General features: G+C 38.2%; 1 protein-coding gene across 1 annotated transcript; it reads left to right on the forward strand.

Moving 5' to 3' along the window:
• Positions 1-3,594: 3,594 nt before the first annotated feature.
• Positions 3,595-16,945, forward strand: LOC116178690. Its single transcript, XM_031498264.1, has 2 exons — positions 3,595-4,043; positions 15,593-16,945. The coding sequence occupies exons 1-2, from the start codon at positions 3,710-3,712 to the stop codon at positions 16,813-16,815; spliced, it is 1,557 nt and encodes a 518-aa protein (XP_031354124.1). The 5' UTR covers positions 3,595-3,709; the 3' UTR covers positions 16,816-16,945.
• The last annotated feature ends 499 nt before the right edge of the window (positions 16,946-17,444 follow it).

Genomic DNA, 17,444 nt, shown 5'->3' on the forward strand with positions numbered 1-17,444 from the left:
GTTTGGTGAGAGTGCAGGCTACTTTGAACTAGATTCGATTTTTTGGGACAATCGCCAAAACCCGGTGTTTGTGTTTGGAAGTTTAAGACGAAGTAGAGCGCGCTGTTGGTTATTATCCAGGGGGAGGGGAGTGCTCTATAACGGGCTAGTTAGATTGACAAGGATTAAGACCCCAATTGCATTAATTAATAAATTGAACTTTTATGGCACTGGGAAAAAATTTACTGCAGCAATTAATTTTTAACCAACGGCTAGCTAGTACAAATTTTAATACGTCGATTCCTCTAGGAATATCAAAATTACTTGAAGTAGAATTACTATGAAAATCACCAAAAATAATCGACCACAACTTTTCCACAAATCAAATAATTGAAGGTAACTTACAGTTATTCGCGTAGGCGTGTGGCGCAATTCAGTTGAAGCTGGACTGCGGTGCCCAGGGTCCCTGGTTCAAATCCGTGTTTGGGCATTATAAATGTATAGTGGGTCGGGATGGTAGAGCAGCATTGGCTGAAACGCCGCTCACTTAAAAATAAAGGCAAAGTAAATAAATAAATATTTTTATGTTTTTAGAAATATGGAAACAGATTTGATGGTACAACTGACTTTTTGCACTAGTATGGTAACGTTATCTGCGGATGAATGCACCGATTAACTGTCTTTAAATTCCCTGCCGTTGTAGACCAAATTAGCGATCTGGAAATTTATTACAATGTATTTTAGAGTTGGTATATTATTTTAATACAGTCTTTATTTGAAAGGCGCTCATCCGATTCGATATTGTTCCTTCACGTAAACTTTATCACTTGTAAATAAACGGCCTTGGTACGAATCAGGCGACCAGTCCGTTTGATTTTTCTCCTTTTTGCGTTAAATTCGTGGTAACTAGTACTTTACCACACATTCGTTTAGATGTTTCCCAAGAACGTAATCGTATTTTAATAATAATACACGAATAAACGCAAAAAAATAAAAAAAACTATATTTATACATAAAAATCTTGCACGAGTTTAGTGGTGCGTGCTCACTCTCTCCACAAAATATTAGCAATTATTCGAAATAAAATTATTCACACATAAATTGTACATGCTAACTCTTCGAGAGTCTGCCAAAAAAACCATTTAGAAGTCGGTCTCAGTAGATTTTTATCTCAAAAATGCACACTTTGTTATCGCCCTTATTCGAGATATGCCTTTCTATGAAGCGGTATACCTTTGTGTAAATTGTTCATAAAACTTTTGAAATTATAAAGCAACCAATTGCAGTGCGCTTTCAGATAGACAGAGACGCGTCGAGGGACACAAGACGAGCTTGGCGTATTTTTACGTGCCGTAAATTACTAATATTTAGTGGAAAACGTGCTGGATATTGTTTCACAAGTAGTTTTCTATACAGATCAACAATAGATCAACGTGTAGAATCGAGCAGTTTTAAAAGAGGTAAATGCGTTGACCTATTTACTCTTCAAATCACGTTGTGCGACGAAAGCTGCCATTACATATACAGTTTTCATGGTTTATAACGCTGCTATTTTATAAAGCATTTGCCGCTAGATCAAAGATTGCTATGAAATGGCTGAAGATTGGAAGGAAACTCTACCTTTTCGTAATTATTGAACACTTGGGTCGTATTAAATACCTGGATGTTTCATGATTTATGGTAACCTATAACGTTTGCATCATAAATACGCAGTCGATGTGTTTCGTGCATTTGACAGTATTTATTAATTTCAATGTATGATCCAGATAACGTATCGATTTTGATTTTGATGGGGACCCAATTTTTCTTGTCATAAATTTAGCCAAATTATGTTTTGGATGTATCAATACTCCATTATTTCCTGTATCAAACCACATAATCCACAAAGGGTACTTATATATAAGTAAAGCAAGTAAAATCATCAAGGCCATTGGCGTGCCGACTTGGAGGATAAGTCTTCAACTTTTTATGGAAGCCTAGGAAGCCTTTAAAATACAATTTTTTCTACCTTTTCTACATTTCTTGTGGGATGTGAAAGTCGTCGGAAAGATAAAATTTTAATTGCAACCTAGGATGTCCTCATAAAAGCATTTCTTTTAGAATCCTTTCGAAAGTAAAAATTCTGTAGCTTTAGCATTCCATTTTATCCTTTTATCATTATTCTGAACAAATGATCACAAAAGTAAGACTAGTTGCAAAATAGTATATTACGTCATAAGGTTGTAATAGTGGGTCATAAGGTTGTAATAGTGGGTATTACGTCATACTTTTTCTATGATCTCCGTGCAGTTGAAAATGAAAATAAGGCAAAACCCAAAACGACATCTGTCGAAAGTTTTGACATTTGTAGATAATTCTCACATTCAAACGCACATGAACAATTCTAATATTTTTCATTACTCACGGGTGTACGTAATGGGTACATTACGCACGAGTGTAGGTAATGGGTACTATATCATGCATCTAAATTTTACGTTATGATCTGATTTTCAGAGAGGTCATAAAAAAATAAAATTTATGTTGCAACATCCCTGATGTCGTTAATGTCATCAATTGTTCATAGAGGTCTAGGTAATCAACCTTGCACCCGTCGGAATTCCTCTTTCTCCCATTAGGTAACTACTCCGAATAGTAAGCCCAGTCGCGTAAATAAAATTGATGGTGTAGTCGAGGATGTTTTCATAAATCTTATTTTTATGGAGGCCCATGGACGGAGGTGTCTTAAATCATTTTTATGGAGGATTACAACAAAAAATTGCCCATCAGTTAGAATACGAGGGAAATCAAAAAAGTGGTACCTAGAAAAAAGCGGAAGGAAAAATAGCTGTAACAAATTCGGTAGCTTTAATTAGAGTCCACTTGATAATTAATTAATATAAGCTCAATTTGCTCCAAAACAGCCAATAAACATTTTTAAATTTTAGGTTTGAAGTAGTTAGCGCATAATTAATTAGTTGCTTCCAAGGAATTATTGTTTCAAACTAAATTGTGAAATTTGAAAGAATTTGCTGTCAGTCCGCTTTCGCCTAATTACGTGCCTTAGGTGAAAAATGTAATTTTCATCGAGGATGACCTTCGCGTACATGCAACTTGGTCATTTTTGTCGCTCATTTTATTGCCTCGTTGATGATTCTAGGTTCGATTGACGTCCGCCTTAAGCAATAAAACAAATTGTGATAATTAGATTAGTTGCAGCTTTGCATCGAGATAATGGGATTAGTTTCAGGCTTTCAGGGATGGAAATGGGCCGTTTCACGCGCAGCTGGGGATTTGTAAAAAAGTATTCGAGAGCAAATTGGTCGCCCTCGAGGCCGCGCACTTACTTTTTTTTGTGCAAGGAACCGTTATGAGGACAATTAATTCTTGCAGGTACTTTGGCGACTACTGAAAACAAGTAAATAACGAAGATAATTAATTTTTGTCGTGTGGTAATTAACTTTTTCAATTAGCAGCATCTCTGCCAGTGGCGTATTTGAAATTCAAATGAAAAAAATCGAAACCTACATTTGAGAAAACAAGTTCATAATATGACGTAATGCTCGTGGGAGATTTTAACGACCGTCGTATTACAGAAATCCAATTTTCTCATATTTACTTACAGATATGACTAAGTCACCTTTCTAATGGTCGTTACCGCTACTCCACCACTACCACCTTCAAGTATTCTTATGGACGAAGCCCACTTCATTGACGGTAAACGCGCCATCGAAGACGCTGTGACACGGTGGTAATGCAACCGCGTCTCCACTACGTAACCCTAGTCATACTTCTTAGTGTGTTTTTAACATTCTACGTCAGCTTCCTTCTAACCCTTCCCGTAAGTCCCATCCCTGCAACCCCCAAAACGAACCTGAAAGAAATTATCGGTTACTCTCTGCTGAAGAAGATCGAAATCGAAAGTGAACGGGCGAGCTGCGCCGAGCTGATTCGACCCAAAAAAGTGCGTTTTCAAAGATCGGAAATGTGGACCTTGGTGCCCGGGACCAATTTGCACGTTTTCAACGTCTACTACGACGACAGACTGAAACCCTACCGCTACCTGAGATTAATTGGAATGATGAAAGGTAATCCTTTGCAGTACGCTATTAAAATCTCCCACATAAATTATCCGTAATTTTCCTCATTTAACCGCGGATAAATGCAAATTGTCTGGTGGTAAAAAATGCAGTAGGAAGTCGCATTTACATTTACATACGAAAGTACTGTTAATTTTTAACAAAAACCAAAATGTGGGACTCGATCGAGGGAAATAAACCGTTCACCAAAATCGACAAATTTATTGACGATGGGAACCAATTTCAATTTAAAATTTACATCGCATCGCCATATAGCAGGAGGAGTGTGCCGTAAAGTTTTACACATAATTTATTGCCAATCTTCTCGAGCACTTAATTAAGTTTAGCCTTGTTGAGCAGAAAAAGCTCGCACTTAAAATCGTATTTATTAGAGATGTCAATAACAAGCGCGTCTTAAGTACAAATACCACACATCCCAAAACAAGTTATAATTGATCAAAGTGCAACTTAAGACGTCGCCATGACAGGGATACAAGCCATTTTTCACAAACAACACGTTTGGCACTCAAATTTAATGAAACGAAATTCGTGTACAAGCGAATAAGACATTCGAGCAATGTGACCTGCGACTTCTCGTAATCGTACATTCAAAATTTATTTACTTCACGAATACTTTTGGAATCAAGCGGGTTTGCCGTACAAGTGGACCACAGTGGTCATTAATTTGAGTTCATCGCGCGCGTAATACAAGATGAGAAATTAATCCTGGATGAACCGGGAGTAAATTGACGTGAATATTGGGCACTTGTGGTTGACTTATGGAAATGGCCAGCGGCACACTCTGTATTTAACATTATTCAAAGTTTTATCAGGAAATCTAGTGGAATTTTGTTGACAAGGGGACTTTATTATTGATGAATTTGTAGCTGTAAAGATTGTTCAATAATTTAGTAGGTTTTAATTGATTTGTGTTATCGAAGTTTGGTAAGGGAACTTTATCAAAGTAAAATTTAATTGATTTTGATAAACAATGGCACATGAGATAGTGGAACGCCTTGAGCAATACGATCGCACCTCTTGTATGAATTTGGTTACTGGAATTTCTAGATATGGCTGACGCAATCTGATTCAAGAAAACACTGTGCTTCAGCTTTTTCGTAATTTAATTAGTTGAAAGTTGGAGTATTCATGGTAATAAATCACCGACGTTTCGTAGCGTGGAAATGTCACAGTCTACCCTTAGAACTTATGGTTTTGGCTGCGGCCAAAGGGAAGAATTAGTTGTCTTTAACCATTTTACCGGTTGCCGTTTTATTTATAATATACCTATGTGTATAATGTATAAACAAATTAGGTGCACAACTGGTGTTTAACGTAATCAGCCACTCCAGATATAACGCAATGAAGCGTTCTGTAATTTAATCTTTGTAGTAACAATTTATCTATTTAAATACGCGCAGTTTAATCCGATCATTCAATGACCCGCCATATATTCACGTATATACTAAGAAAGTAACTTATGCGCATCGTATTTTCAGTTGAACATAATACCGCCTACTACACGACGAAGTTCCCTTGTTGCCTTTTATTATTGGTTTTGTTAAACAGAGCAGAAAAGCACAATTTTCCGGTTGCGCGCTTATACTTACTACGGTTATTTTACTTTCGGTTCGAAATTTTAATTAACAATGAAATTTCTCAAAAATGCGTACACAACTCACATGTTCCACCTTGAAAGCTTGACGAAAAGTTTCGTGTTACCTGGCCTACAAATCTTTGCATTTAGGTTACGTAGTTTTGCCTCTACCCTCTGGCTAAGAATTCAATACGCGGTCGAAAAAGATGCAGCGCTCGACCTGCATAGATTGGTGCTCCCCCACCAAATTTGTCATAGTCCATTCACCGATCTGAAAAACCGAAACGGTCCCCCAGAGAACCCGGATTCAGCTGCGTTTTTTCTACATGGGCAGGTGTAGTCAATCTCATGACCCGTAGCGACGGTTTCTAGAACCGGCAGCTCTGTGACGTTTCGACTCTTATCTTTTTGAACACTCGCGTTTATCCTAACGCGCTTTATTTTCTCGTTCCTTATGCACGTATGGAATTTGTCATACTGGTAAATGTGTAAATCTAAAAAAAAGTGCTTAGAAGACTTTCAGAGTTTTAGATTTCTCTGGAATCTTTTTAGAAGGTAGATGTTTAAAAATTTCCAAATGGTCTGTGCGTTTCTGGAACACATTCATTGCCCTCTAGAGATCGTCTGTGCTCTATGTACATTTGGAAAGAGTATGGCAAACTTTGACGCGGCATATGATACTTTTGAAAAGCTTTGGGAATGACGTAGTAAACTAAAGGATGATATAAATTCTATGTATCGAAGGAATTTTTACAAATCTGATTTATTAATTTTTAAACATAAATGGGGAATTCAAAGGATTTGATGGATTTCAAAAGATTCGAACATCCGAAACCCCCAAAGCAACGAATTGAAAATATGGAAACCCTGGTAGGTTTGAAAAAAAAACCATAGGTGTTGAAGATCCCAAGAGGATTAAAAAAAACAAGAAGAAATTTTCGCAGTAACTTTAACGAATTTTCCATACAAAGATTAGTACTTTCCGAAAGACTAAAGGGACACAAGTATTTTGATAAAGCGAAGAAAAGGATATATTCATAAATAGGAAAGTTAACGCTGCCAATCTACGTATATTACAATGATGTGTCGTTAAAAAGAAGACATCTCTACATAAAGGAAGTTACGATTGTCTAGTCTGCGCATGCGCATATCGTTAAGATTTTTCTTGGATCAGGTGCCGGAGCTATAATAAACTACCGACTACAGAAAGAACGAACTAAATGTATTGAAAACTGTAGGAGTAGGTAATGAAGGTTTCGGACAGATGGACAGACGGGCGGTCAGAGAAAGTGGAGTACGTAACTTCGTTGGAAAATCCGCTTAAAAACAAAATAAAGAATTTGGTATATTTGAAGAAGTTAAAGATGGATTCTAACATGGGAATAAGCACCCAAGCCGAAGAATGGATAGATGGAAAGATAGTTGAAAAGCTCTAAAGATAATTGGAAGAATTCGAAGGAAATTGGTTTGAAGAACTCGGAAAATCGAACGAATTGGAATTGAAAATTCGAAAAACTGAAGGACCACAAATTGAAAGAATTGAAAAAGGATTTAAGAAACTTGAAAGATACTTTGAACAGGAAGAGTTCGGAGCATGATAAATATGCAGATTGTGAAGTCTCTTCAAAATCTGCACGATTTGATCAATCAGAAAATCCTGCAGGATCTATAAAGAAACAGAAATAAATGGAAGAATTAGTCATTATTAAAGAAAGTAGCGGATTGCGAGGAAGTAGCTGAATGTGTGATAGATTGATAATTCGGTTAGAGGTGAATTTGATTAGGGGTTGAATGAAAGGGCCCAGATTTATTCCGACACGGTAGCTGAGACACAGAGATTTTAAAACGTTTAGGGAAAATTTTAGGAGAATGGGAACCAAATTAAACACGAGCCAACTTCATGTAAGGAAACAGGAGCATCGGTAGCGGGGAACAATATTTGATTGAGCGGTACCTACGCATCAGGAACGCAGAAATAGGGGACAATAGTGCGGAATATGCAGGACAGCTAATCAAATTATTAAAAGATTTTGAAAACTGATAAATGAAGAAGTAAGAATTTCGGTTGGATATGAGTATAAATCATGTATAGATGAAAGGACTCTTAAAACACAAGCTTATTCAGTATAAGGAAAATGCGAAAAATGCAATTGGTAATTTAGCGAATTTTTAGAGCGATATCAAGGCGCCATCAAGTCACCACCAAGTCAGGAAAGGATCAATCAACGGCGATCAGGAATGAAAGACATACACGCAAACTTAATCAAAGGATTTTAACTGAATTAAGATCACTACAAGGAAATCTCTTAGGCAAGCCTGGAAAGAACCATTATTTAGTTACTGTCGCTGGGATAACTTTGGTATGCCATTCTAGACCGTAGAGTCCATTTATGGTTAATAGGTTTCTTTGTGTTTGGTCGATTGAATTGAGTTGGTTGGTTTTCACCTAAGACGTAATTTTGGTTTCAAACAATCAAGACGACTTTTTTAATTGCTTTCATATTGCCTTACCCAAAATACCATTTTGGTTTTTACCAAACAAAGACGTAAATTTTTGTTTGTTTAACTGGTTCTGTGATCATTTTTAGACACCTTCACAAGTTTTAAAGGCTCTTAGGAGGCTATTTATTCGATTTCAGTTGTTTGAATTATGTGTCCAACTTTTTGGTAAGATTCATGATTAGAATATCTGGAGTGGAACAGGTTTTATCCTTCATGTTACTCTAATGGAAGGTTTCAACGAAAGGAATCAATCTCTACCAACCATAATCCTCCTCCTCGACCCCTTATCTTGATCGGATATATTTCCTTATATCTCCATAACGGATTTTCGGAAGAGCGTACTCACAAAGGGCGATTAGGACGTCTGGAAAAAATATCTCCAGCGTTTCCATGTACTCATGAACGTACCAAGTAGAAGTGCTTTACTTTGTGAATTATTAATTGGTATGGCGTGTTTAGTGGACCACTTTTCAGATTTCCTCTTCTGCACACAGGTTAGAAAAATCACAAACCGCTCGTTCCCACCTTTCTCCCTAATTTATTCTCAATTCCAGAAATCCGCCATAAACATCGCAGCGCCTATAGACAAAAAAAAGTGGAGATGCGAGAATTTTAATCGGCGTTATTTTTATAACCCTTATAAGAGCATTTTATTGCTACTTGAAATAGAGGAATTAGAACCTCATAAACGTGTGTGATTGAACTGAGATGCTTTAAAAAAAGTCCTATCGTCACAAAAAAATGATTTAACAAATACATTAACACCTCACCGTGACATTGCGGTAATGTTAAATAACATTTCATTTTAATAGCAACTGACATCCGAGGTACTAATTATAATGGCGGTAGCACACAGCTCTTCTTCTTGTTCCTCGTCATTTACAGCTTATCTCGATGTAATGGCTCATATTTTAAATTTAATTATTCATAGTAATCAGATTAGAATGTCCAGTTTTATGATCCAGTTTAACGCATCAATAGGTACCCCTTCATTTGAATACGCTTGGAATTCGAAGTTTTGACCTCTTCAACGGCGAAGATAAATGGGCAGAGAAGATAAATTACCTACGTACAAAGTAAATATTTTCGACGCAAAATCGTACAAGAGAGCTGATGGACATGATTTATTGGTTTCCGTTGGATTGGAGCGTTCGCACAAAGTACTTTTATTCAACTCCAACTAAATTAATTCGTTCTGGATCGTGAGGTGCAATTTTGAGATTCATTAATAAATAATGTGTTATTATCAACTGTGTCGGCCATGATTCTATAATTTATAGGTCCCAAACTATACTGTCCCTATAATTTCCGTCTTATAAATATATTTGCGCCGATCACAGCAACGCTCAAATTAAAGGCAAACAAATTGAAGATCACCTTCCGATAGCATCTCGCGGGCACTGCAGGAAGTGATGTAATTGATTGCAACTGCCATTTCGCCTGTCAGTCCTTTTTTGGATATTTGATTTATTGTTGTTTGCCGTATGTAGCTAATGGGTGTTTTAAATGGGGTCTGCTCGAGTTCCAGATTGATTAACTAATTCGCGCACGGATTATGCTAATGCGTATACCATTTTCGCCAAGATTAATAGCGCTACGAAGCGAGATATCTTCACGGGTTACCGATATCTCGATCCTGCTAGATGGACGTTAAGCGCTTAAGAAGTATGTCGGCAGAAGTGCCATTTTTTTTGAGTCGGGGATGGCCTATCACAGCTATATCTGTTTTACTGCGGTAAAACAAGCTTTGTTCTCTAATACAGGTACTGGTTACGCCCTGAGCGCCTTTCATCTTGACGTAGTTGCTAGGATTGATAGGTTTTTTAGCACTTTCTTTATAGTTGCAAGATATACAATAATTAGCTGCTCAGAAAGTTGGCAAACCCACAATAATTATTATCATAGGACGAAAATTTCGATGATGTTGGTCGGTGTGTCGGTTTGTCGGTCTGTCGGTATGTCGATCTGTCGGGTCGGCCTGTCGGTCTGTCGAGTGTTCTTATTTGAAAAGCGGTTCTCCCACTCGAAGATGTTCCTTCACATATATTTTACCACTCGTAAATAAAAGGCCTTGTTACGAATCAAGTTTTTAAAAAGATTTCCCTCGGATGGGAATTTATTGGAATTAGTTCGTTTAGTGGGACACATAAAATTGTAGGTAACTCGCTATTTCTCACAAATTCGAATTTGTCTAATGTTTCTCCACGACGGTGATTAATATGTTTTTACTCGAAGTTAAACTGCCAATTCTTTGCTACCACTCGGATCGATTTCATTCATTTAATGCACGTTTCGGTTCCCGAATTTCAACCGCAAATCTTCACACATACGCAAAGATGTTTTTCGCTCACCGGTGTATGCACGTGATCGCTCGTGAAAATCAGATTAGAATCCTCGTTACTTAAATCTCTCCCGTTAGAAATTAAGAAATGGGACGAAACGCAACGACCTCGAGTAAATAACCCTTTTAAACGAATAGTAAACCTCCTCCTTCCACGTGCTCGGCTATAAACAGACTGGAATGAAACTTTTAGGATCGAAGAGATCAATGTAACCGCTTTCATTTTCTCCAATGCGTATATTGTTATCGGTTTTATCGTCAAAACATACTTTTCTTCATGTTCGCTATGAAGCGGTAGGTATATGTGTACATTTTTCTGTTGAACAAAATACAATTTCGAAACCTAATTTTTTTACCTCTACTAGTTCTCGAAAGAATGTGGTTTTTTACCTGATAGATTGCTCCACTTAACCTTCTTACATAGTGAGCTACTGCCGGTTACCAATAATAAAAAATCCAATCAAAGTATTTAACCTACATTAATTAAAGTAAAAGATTTACCATATTTACCAAAAGTGCACAGCGCTTTCTACCATCCGCACGTTAGTAAGGGAGGTACTGTATTGGGGTAAAAAAGACCCCCGACTTTTATACAAGAGAGACAATAAATAAAAAAAAATAAAAAATAAATATACGGAAATACACGTTTTGAAGCACCGATGATGTCGATCGGTCTGTTGGTTTGTCGATCTGTCGGTCTGTTGATCTGTCAGTTTTCTTGTCGGTTTGTCTGTCGGTTTGTCCGTCGGTCTGTCTGTCGGTTTTCCTGTCGGTTTGCCTGTCGGTTTGTCTGTCGGTTTGTCTGCCCGTTTGTCTGTCGGTTTGTCGGTTTTCCTGTCGGTTTGTCCTAGGGTTTGTCTGTCGGTTTTTCTGTCTGTTTGTCTGTCGGTTTGTCTGTCTGTTTGTCTGTCGGTTTGTCCGTCGATTTGTTTGTCGGTTTGTCTGTCGGTTTTTCTATCGGTTTGTCTGTCGGTTTGTCTGTCAGTTTGTCTGCTCGTTTGTCCGTCGGTTTGTCTGTCGATTTGTCTGTCGGTCTCTCTGTCGATCTCTCTGTCGGCCTGTCGATCTGTCGCTCTGTCTACCTGTCTGTCTGTAGGTACTCTCATTTCCTGCTAAATGGCTAGACCGATTGGAACCAAATTTGGTACACATAATCTTAAACATAAAAGGAAGAGCTGAAATGTTTTTCGGTAGAATCGCGGATGCGCAGATGAGCGGGTGGTATCTATTGCAATTTTTAAATTTTAATGTTTATTTCTTTTAGTTAAAATTTAGCTTGAACTATTTCCACTAATAGTAGGGAAAACAATTCGCTTTGGCTAGCACCCGCACACCTGCCTATGCACGATTCTGCCCTTTTATGTCTAATAATGTGTGTACCAAATTTGGTTCCGATCGGATCAGCCTTTTAACGGCTTGAAAAGAGAACCTCAGAAAAAGAAATTCAGAAGCAATTGAATACAGTTTGAAGAGAACATGAAGGGAATCCTGTCCCGTCCTGATTTCGCCCCTTCCTTATTTTCAGACCTCTGTTAATCCATACTTTTTAAAGGGTCGTTTCCTCAAGTCCAAAATTGTCCTAAAACCACTAACTTGAGATAACACGAAAGAAACTATTAATTGGTGTACTAGACAAGTACGAAAGCGAGACAAACGGTTGAAAATCTAACATAATAGCCTCATAAAGATGATAGACCAATATACTTGACCGCTTGAATTGATCCAAAAGCGATTCAAAACAGATCCCCCACTTAACCCCAGCGACGAACCGGTCCGCCGACATGTATCATTTTCCCTTTGTAAGTACCTCTCCGACCCTGTTTTCTAGATATTCGCACCCCGCACATTTTCATGATTTTTTTTGTGCACACCTAATTTTAGTTGTCTCAACGAAAATTTGTACTCCCCAAAACTCGGAAAAAAGCTTTAAACTAACGAATGTATTGTTCGTAATGTCTTCCACTAACTTCCATACCATAATACAATGTTTATTCAAACCCAGGTCCTCTTTTTAAAAACTCGGGAGCTGTTCTCCGGCATTCGGTGACACTTTTTGTGTTAGTTCTACAAATTTTCGTTGTATTTAAGACTATTTTTTGGTGGGGCCTCGCTAGCAGAGAATGAATGAAAACTCTCATAATAACATTAAGGGGTGAAAAAACGGAAAACTTACTTTTACAGGTCAAGAAGATAGAAGAATCAAAGAAAATTCTTTCCTAGTCATTTTTAACAGAATCTGAAATAGAAGAAATTTGAAGAAAATTTGAAATAAACTTGAATCGAACCTGAGAGAAATGTAATGGGAATGGGAAAGATTCAAAGAAACTTAGGAGTAAGTTGAGAGCAGAGAGGAACATAAAGGTGATTTGAAAAGAGCTTGAGTAGAATTTGATGCGAATGTAGAACATGTCAACAAAACCTTGAGAGAAACAATGAACATAAGAGTACATTACTGGAACGTTGAGAGCAATTTTAGACGATATAAATGGAGGTACTTGAATTGAACTTAAGGGGGCGAAAAAGAGAAAAGCTGGAAGAGAACATGACTTACATTTGAAGAACACTTGAGGACAAGTAAGCGTGGGAGAGATTAGATGAAGAAATTGAGTAATGGGAGTCCGAAGTTTAGAAGTAGCTTGAAAGAACCTTAATGTGAACTTTAAAGTAACTCAAACAAAATTGAGAAGTATTGGAGGAACTTATGATAAACCTTACGAGAACTTTTTTTTTTATCTTTATTGCAAATTTACAATCTACTTCATTTAGAGTATTAAGTAAATGTGATATATGACTTTGACTTGGAAGGGGAAGTGTCCACTGACAATTCACCTTATAGTTCACTATCACTTAGTGTTAGGGGGGTAGGTCAGCAGGCCAGGTTTTGTTTAATCTTCTGATGGGTGGTCCATCCCTGTAGAGGATTTCTATGAGGACGTTTGGATTACCTGTAATTCGTTGTTGGTACGCGGCAGAGAGTGGTGATTACGTCCGTGACATATGGAATTTGGAGGTCTTGATGGAGTATGAAGTTGCTAACGTACCATGGAGCGTTAACGATTGGTCGGAGTGTTTTGTTTTGGAACGCTTGGATTGGTTTTAAACGAGTGGGTTTGGCACAGCCCCAAAGCTGGATACCGTAAGACCAGATGGGTTTCACCATGGTTTTGTACAGCATCAGGAGTTTATTTCTGAGAGAAAGTTTAGATTTACGTCCCATGAGCCAGTACATTTGTTTGACTTTGTGATCCAATTGCTTCCTTTTCGTTTGGATGTGTTTCTGCCACGTCAGTCGTTGGTCTAAATGGAGTCCTAAGTATTTTACTACAGTGTTTACAGGTATGGGAGCACCGTTGATTGATACGGCCGGAGAGATTTCTCTGCGTTGGGTAAAAGTGACTTGAACTGATTTGGCTTGATTAATCTTGATTCGCCATTTGGAATACCATTCACTGAGCATGTCGAGTTGGGATTGCATGTTTACGGAGGAGGTAACCGGATCGTGGTCACTGGTTAGAGGAGAGAATAGCAACGTTATCCGCAAATGCCGCAACGGTTACGTTATGCAAGACGGGTAAGTCGGCAGTATATAATAGGTAAAGGAGCGGGCCGAGCACACTTCCCTGAGGGACCCCAGAATGTATAGGATAGTGGGGAGAGACAGAGCCATTGAGTTTAACAGAGAAGTTCCTATATCAGTGAGGTAAGATTTCAGGAGAAGGTAATAGTTGCTACTAACCACATTTTTGAGCTTGTGCTATGTGCCAAACTTTATCAAATGCTTGAGAGACATCCAAAAAGACCCCATTGCAGTATAGTTTTTCTTCTAAACTCTTGGAGATCTGATTCACTATGCGGTGGACTTTTTGGAGTGTTGACATACTTTCTCGAAAACCAAACTGATAATCAGGCAGTAAGGTTGTTAGGTCTTGGTCTGATTGAATTCGTTTAAGTATTAGTTTCTCAATTAGCTTAGACGGGATAGGCAGCAGGCTAATAGGTCTGAATGAAGATGTTTCATGTGGAGGTTTACCGGGTTTGTGCACCATGATGATTTCAGCGTATTTCCATGCAGTAGGAAAGTAGCAGAGGCTTAGTATTCGATTGAAGATAGTCGTTAGGAGAACAAGAGCTTTGTGTGGCAGCTTTTTTAAGATTTGGTTGGTGATTAGATCGTATCCCGGGGCTTTATGATGTTTTAGTTTCGATATTTCTGTTTTAACTTCAGAAAGGTTGATTGGTTTTATTGGCAGCGACAACTGGCATGGGATGTCAATGAATGCTTCAATATCGGAGAACTTAAAGAGGAAAATGATTTTACAGAAACTCTTTTGAAATTCTTTGTAAACTTCTCTCAAATTCACCTAAAGGTTTCCATGTTTATCTTAAGCTCCTCTAAAGTTCTTACTCAAATTCCCTTAAAGTAGGCACTTAGGCAGTTGCCCTGAAGTTCCCTTCAAACGCTACAGTGTTTTTCTAACATTTACTACTGAAATTAAGTTCTCTCGTGTTTATTTCTCCTCAACTTGCAATTAAATCCTTTAATCCAAGTGCATTTACCCTTTTACGTTTACTACTCAATATTCCTTGTTCCTATCGAGTTTATTTTAAACTTTTCTTCGAGTTGCTCCTCGTATTTCCCTTCTCTTAATTTTCTTATAAGCCACTATAAGTTAAAGCGAAGTACTCCTTAATTTGCTTTGAAACTTCCCTCAAGTTTCCTTCAGCTTCCATATTTATCTGTAGGGTTTATCAAGTTTTAAGAGAATGTATTATTTTTCCCAGGTCCCTCTTCCCCTCATGTATCTTTCAATGTTCCTGAAATTATCCTGAAATCCCCATGAAACTACCATCAAAGATGCTCTTCACGTTCTTCAAATTACCCCCACCGTTACATTACATCCTCCTCACGTTATTCAAGTTCCTTTCAATTTCAAGATATCCATAAATTCTTTTTAAGGCCCATGTCCGATACATACGAACCCTACAATTTCATTGTTGGAAAATATTTTGTAAACTAAGCCAGTCCCAAACCATGGTTTTGTTGTTAAGAGAGCTATATGGGACGTTAGCGCTAACATTAAGAGAAACCCTCATGCTAATACGAAAATTTTGTTTCAGGCACAACCAACCAAACCCTCTACTGCCAAACCGAAATGAAAGACAAGATCTACCACATCACCAGGGCGATCATACACGAAATATGGCTAAAGGAGTGGAATGAGGGCGACGAACAGACCTTCAACCCAGTTTTGATATCGTGCTCCCTACCAACGGGTTACATCCCTCAGACACTCTCAATCAACTCAGATCAGTGCACCCTAAGCTCACAGACTTTCAACATAATCGTCCCACGCGTACAAGAAACCAAAGACAATTACACAACGACAGTTTGCGTCAAATCCTTAAATTTCGTCGAAGACATCTCGGTGCGTTTAATGCAGTGGATCGAGATGAATCGATTATTGGGCGCGGACCGTTTCCATTTTTTCGTAGGTAAAATTCACAAAAACGTCCACGAGCTGCTAAGGTTCTACTCGCGTAAGCTCAAAGACCGGTTCGTCGTTAGGCGCTACCGAAATGTCGAAAGTGTTCACGGAAATGAGGACGATTTGGCGGAACAAAAAAGAAGATCTCGTCACTTGGGCACGTTAAACAATAAAAACGTGTCGCGAATGAGCTCGAGCGTCAACAATAAAAGGCCATTAAGAGATAATGATACATTTGAAACCGTTAACTACACCGAAGTATTTTATAGGGAAGTGTGGCAAAAAAGAAGAAATGAGGTAATAACATACAATGACTGCATGTACCGCAATTTACGTTCGTCACACTTTGTTATCCCGCTCGACATTGACGAGGTGATCATTCCAAGGGTATTTTACACGTGGAGAACTGCCTTGCGGCACATATTCGAAGATCACCCAACGCTTCACGAAAGATACGCATCGTTTTCGGTGCGAAACGCTTATTTCCTGGAGGAGTACGCCAGGAGTGCCAGTACGAACGTCTTCTTCTTCGACTACATCAAACGTAGCCAGTTCAGTGACGAGGGCGAATCTGGGAAAAGTTTCGTGTACGTCAAAAACACCCTCAGTGTCTTCAATCACTACTCGCTCGAAGCGCTCAAGCCCGGTATAAGAAGAACGTTTTTCCTCCCCGAAGATCTCCTACAAAAAAACCACTACAAACCGACCTGCTTGGTTGCACTGTTACCACAATGTACTAAATACACGTCTAGTCAAATTAGAATAGAAGACGCGCTTATTAATAAATATAGGACAGATTTCTTCAAAAATTACCGGGATGTTTATAGAATGTTTACTAATAAAAGTGATATATGAGTGTGCAATTAGTAACCACCTCATTAGAGAAAGAACTTGTTTGTGACTCGCTGCAAAAACGCACAACTGAACTTGTTTGGTCGTTTAGTGCGGAATTTACTTTATCAATTGGCATTAAAAAAAAGCTGAATGGGAGATGCCCGTCTTCTCATTAAAATAAAATGGCACGAATCTTTCATTTTCATTCGCAATTCAGGAGCTTTTCAATTAGTTTGAATAAAGCTTTAGTAATATCAGGCGGTAGTGTTTGACTAAAAATTCTGTCTTTTTTTCCTGAATGAGATCGTCTGACTGGTCTGTGGGGGGTTCACAAATAGTTTTGGACCATCCTCCAGATTTGCTAGTAAACAACTAAATCGTCTTGGTTAGGCCACCGGCCTAGTTTCTCCATTATTGGAAATTCCTATGGTTTCCGAAACACTTTGCATTTTTCGATCTCCGTTTAAATTCTAATGAAGCTTATAGCACCCTCCTTTTTTTCTTTTTTTTCCGTTCCAAGGATCGCCATCTCCATTTCGACCGTCTGTACACGGCAATGTCAATGTGTAATGCCTCACCGTATACGTTGGGACGCATTTTTCAAAATGCTCGCCGCTTTCCTAACGTGGACGTTTTTCTTTTCGGCCGCT

The sequence above is a fragment of the Photinus pyralis genome, unplaced genomic scaffold (assembly GCF_008802855.1).
Source record: "Photinus pyralis isolate 1611_PpyrPB1 unplaced genomic scaffold, Ppyr1.3 Ppyr1.4_LG8, whole genome shotgun sequence".
In the NCBI taxonomy this organism is placed as follows: Eukaryota; Metazoa; Arthropoda; class Insecta; order Coleoptera; family Lampyridae; genus Photinus; species Photinus pyralis.

Coding starts and splice junctions, on each gene's coding strand:
- LOC116178690 (XM_031498264.1), top strand. CDS start 3,710: ATGCAACCGCGTCTCCACTACGTAACCCTAGTCATACTTCTTAGTGTG. Junction 4,044..15,592: donor ATTAATTGGAATGATGAAAG/GTAATCCTTTGC, acceptor ATTTTGTTTCAG/GCACAACCAACCAAACCCTC.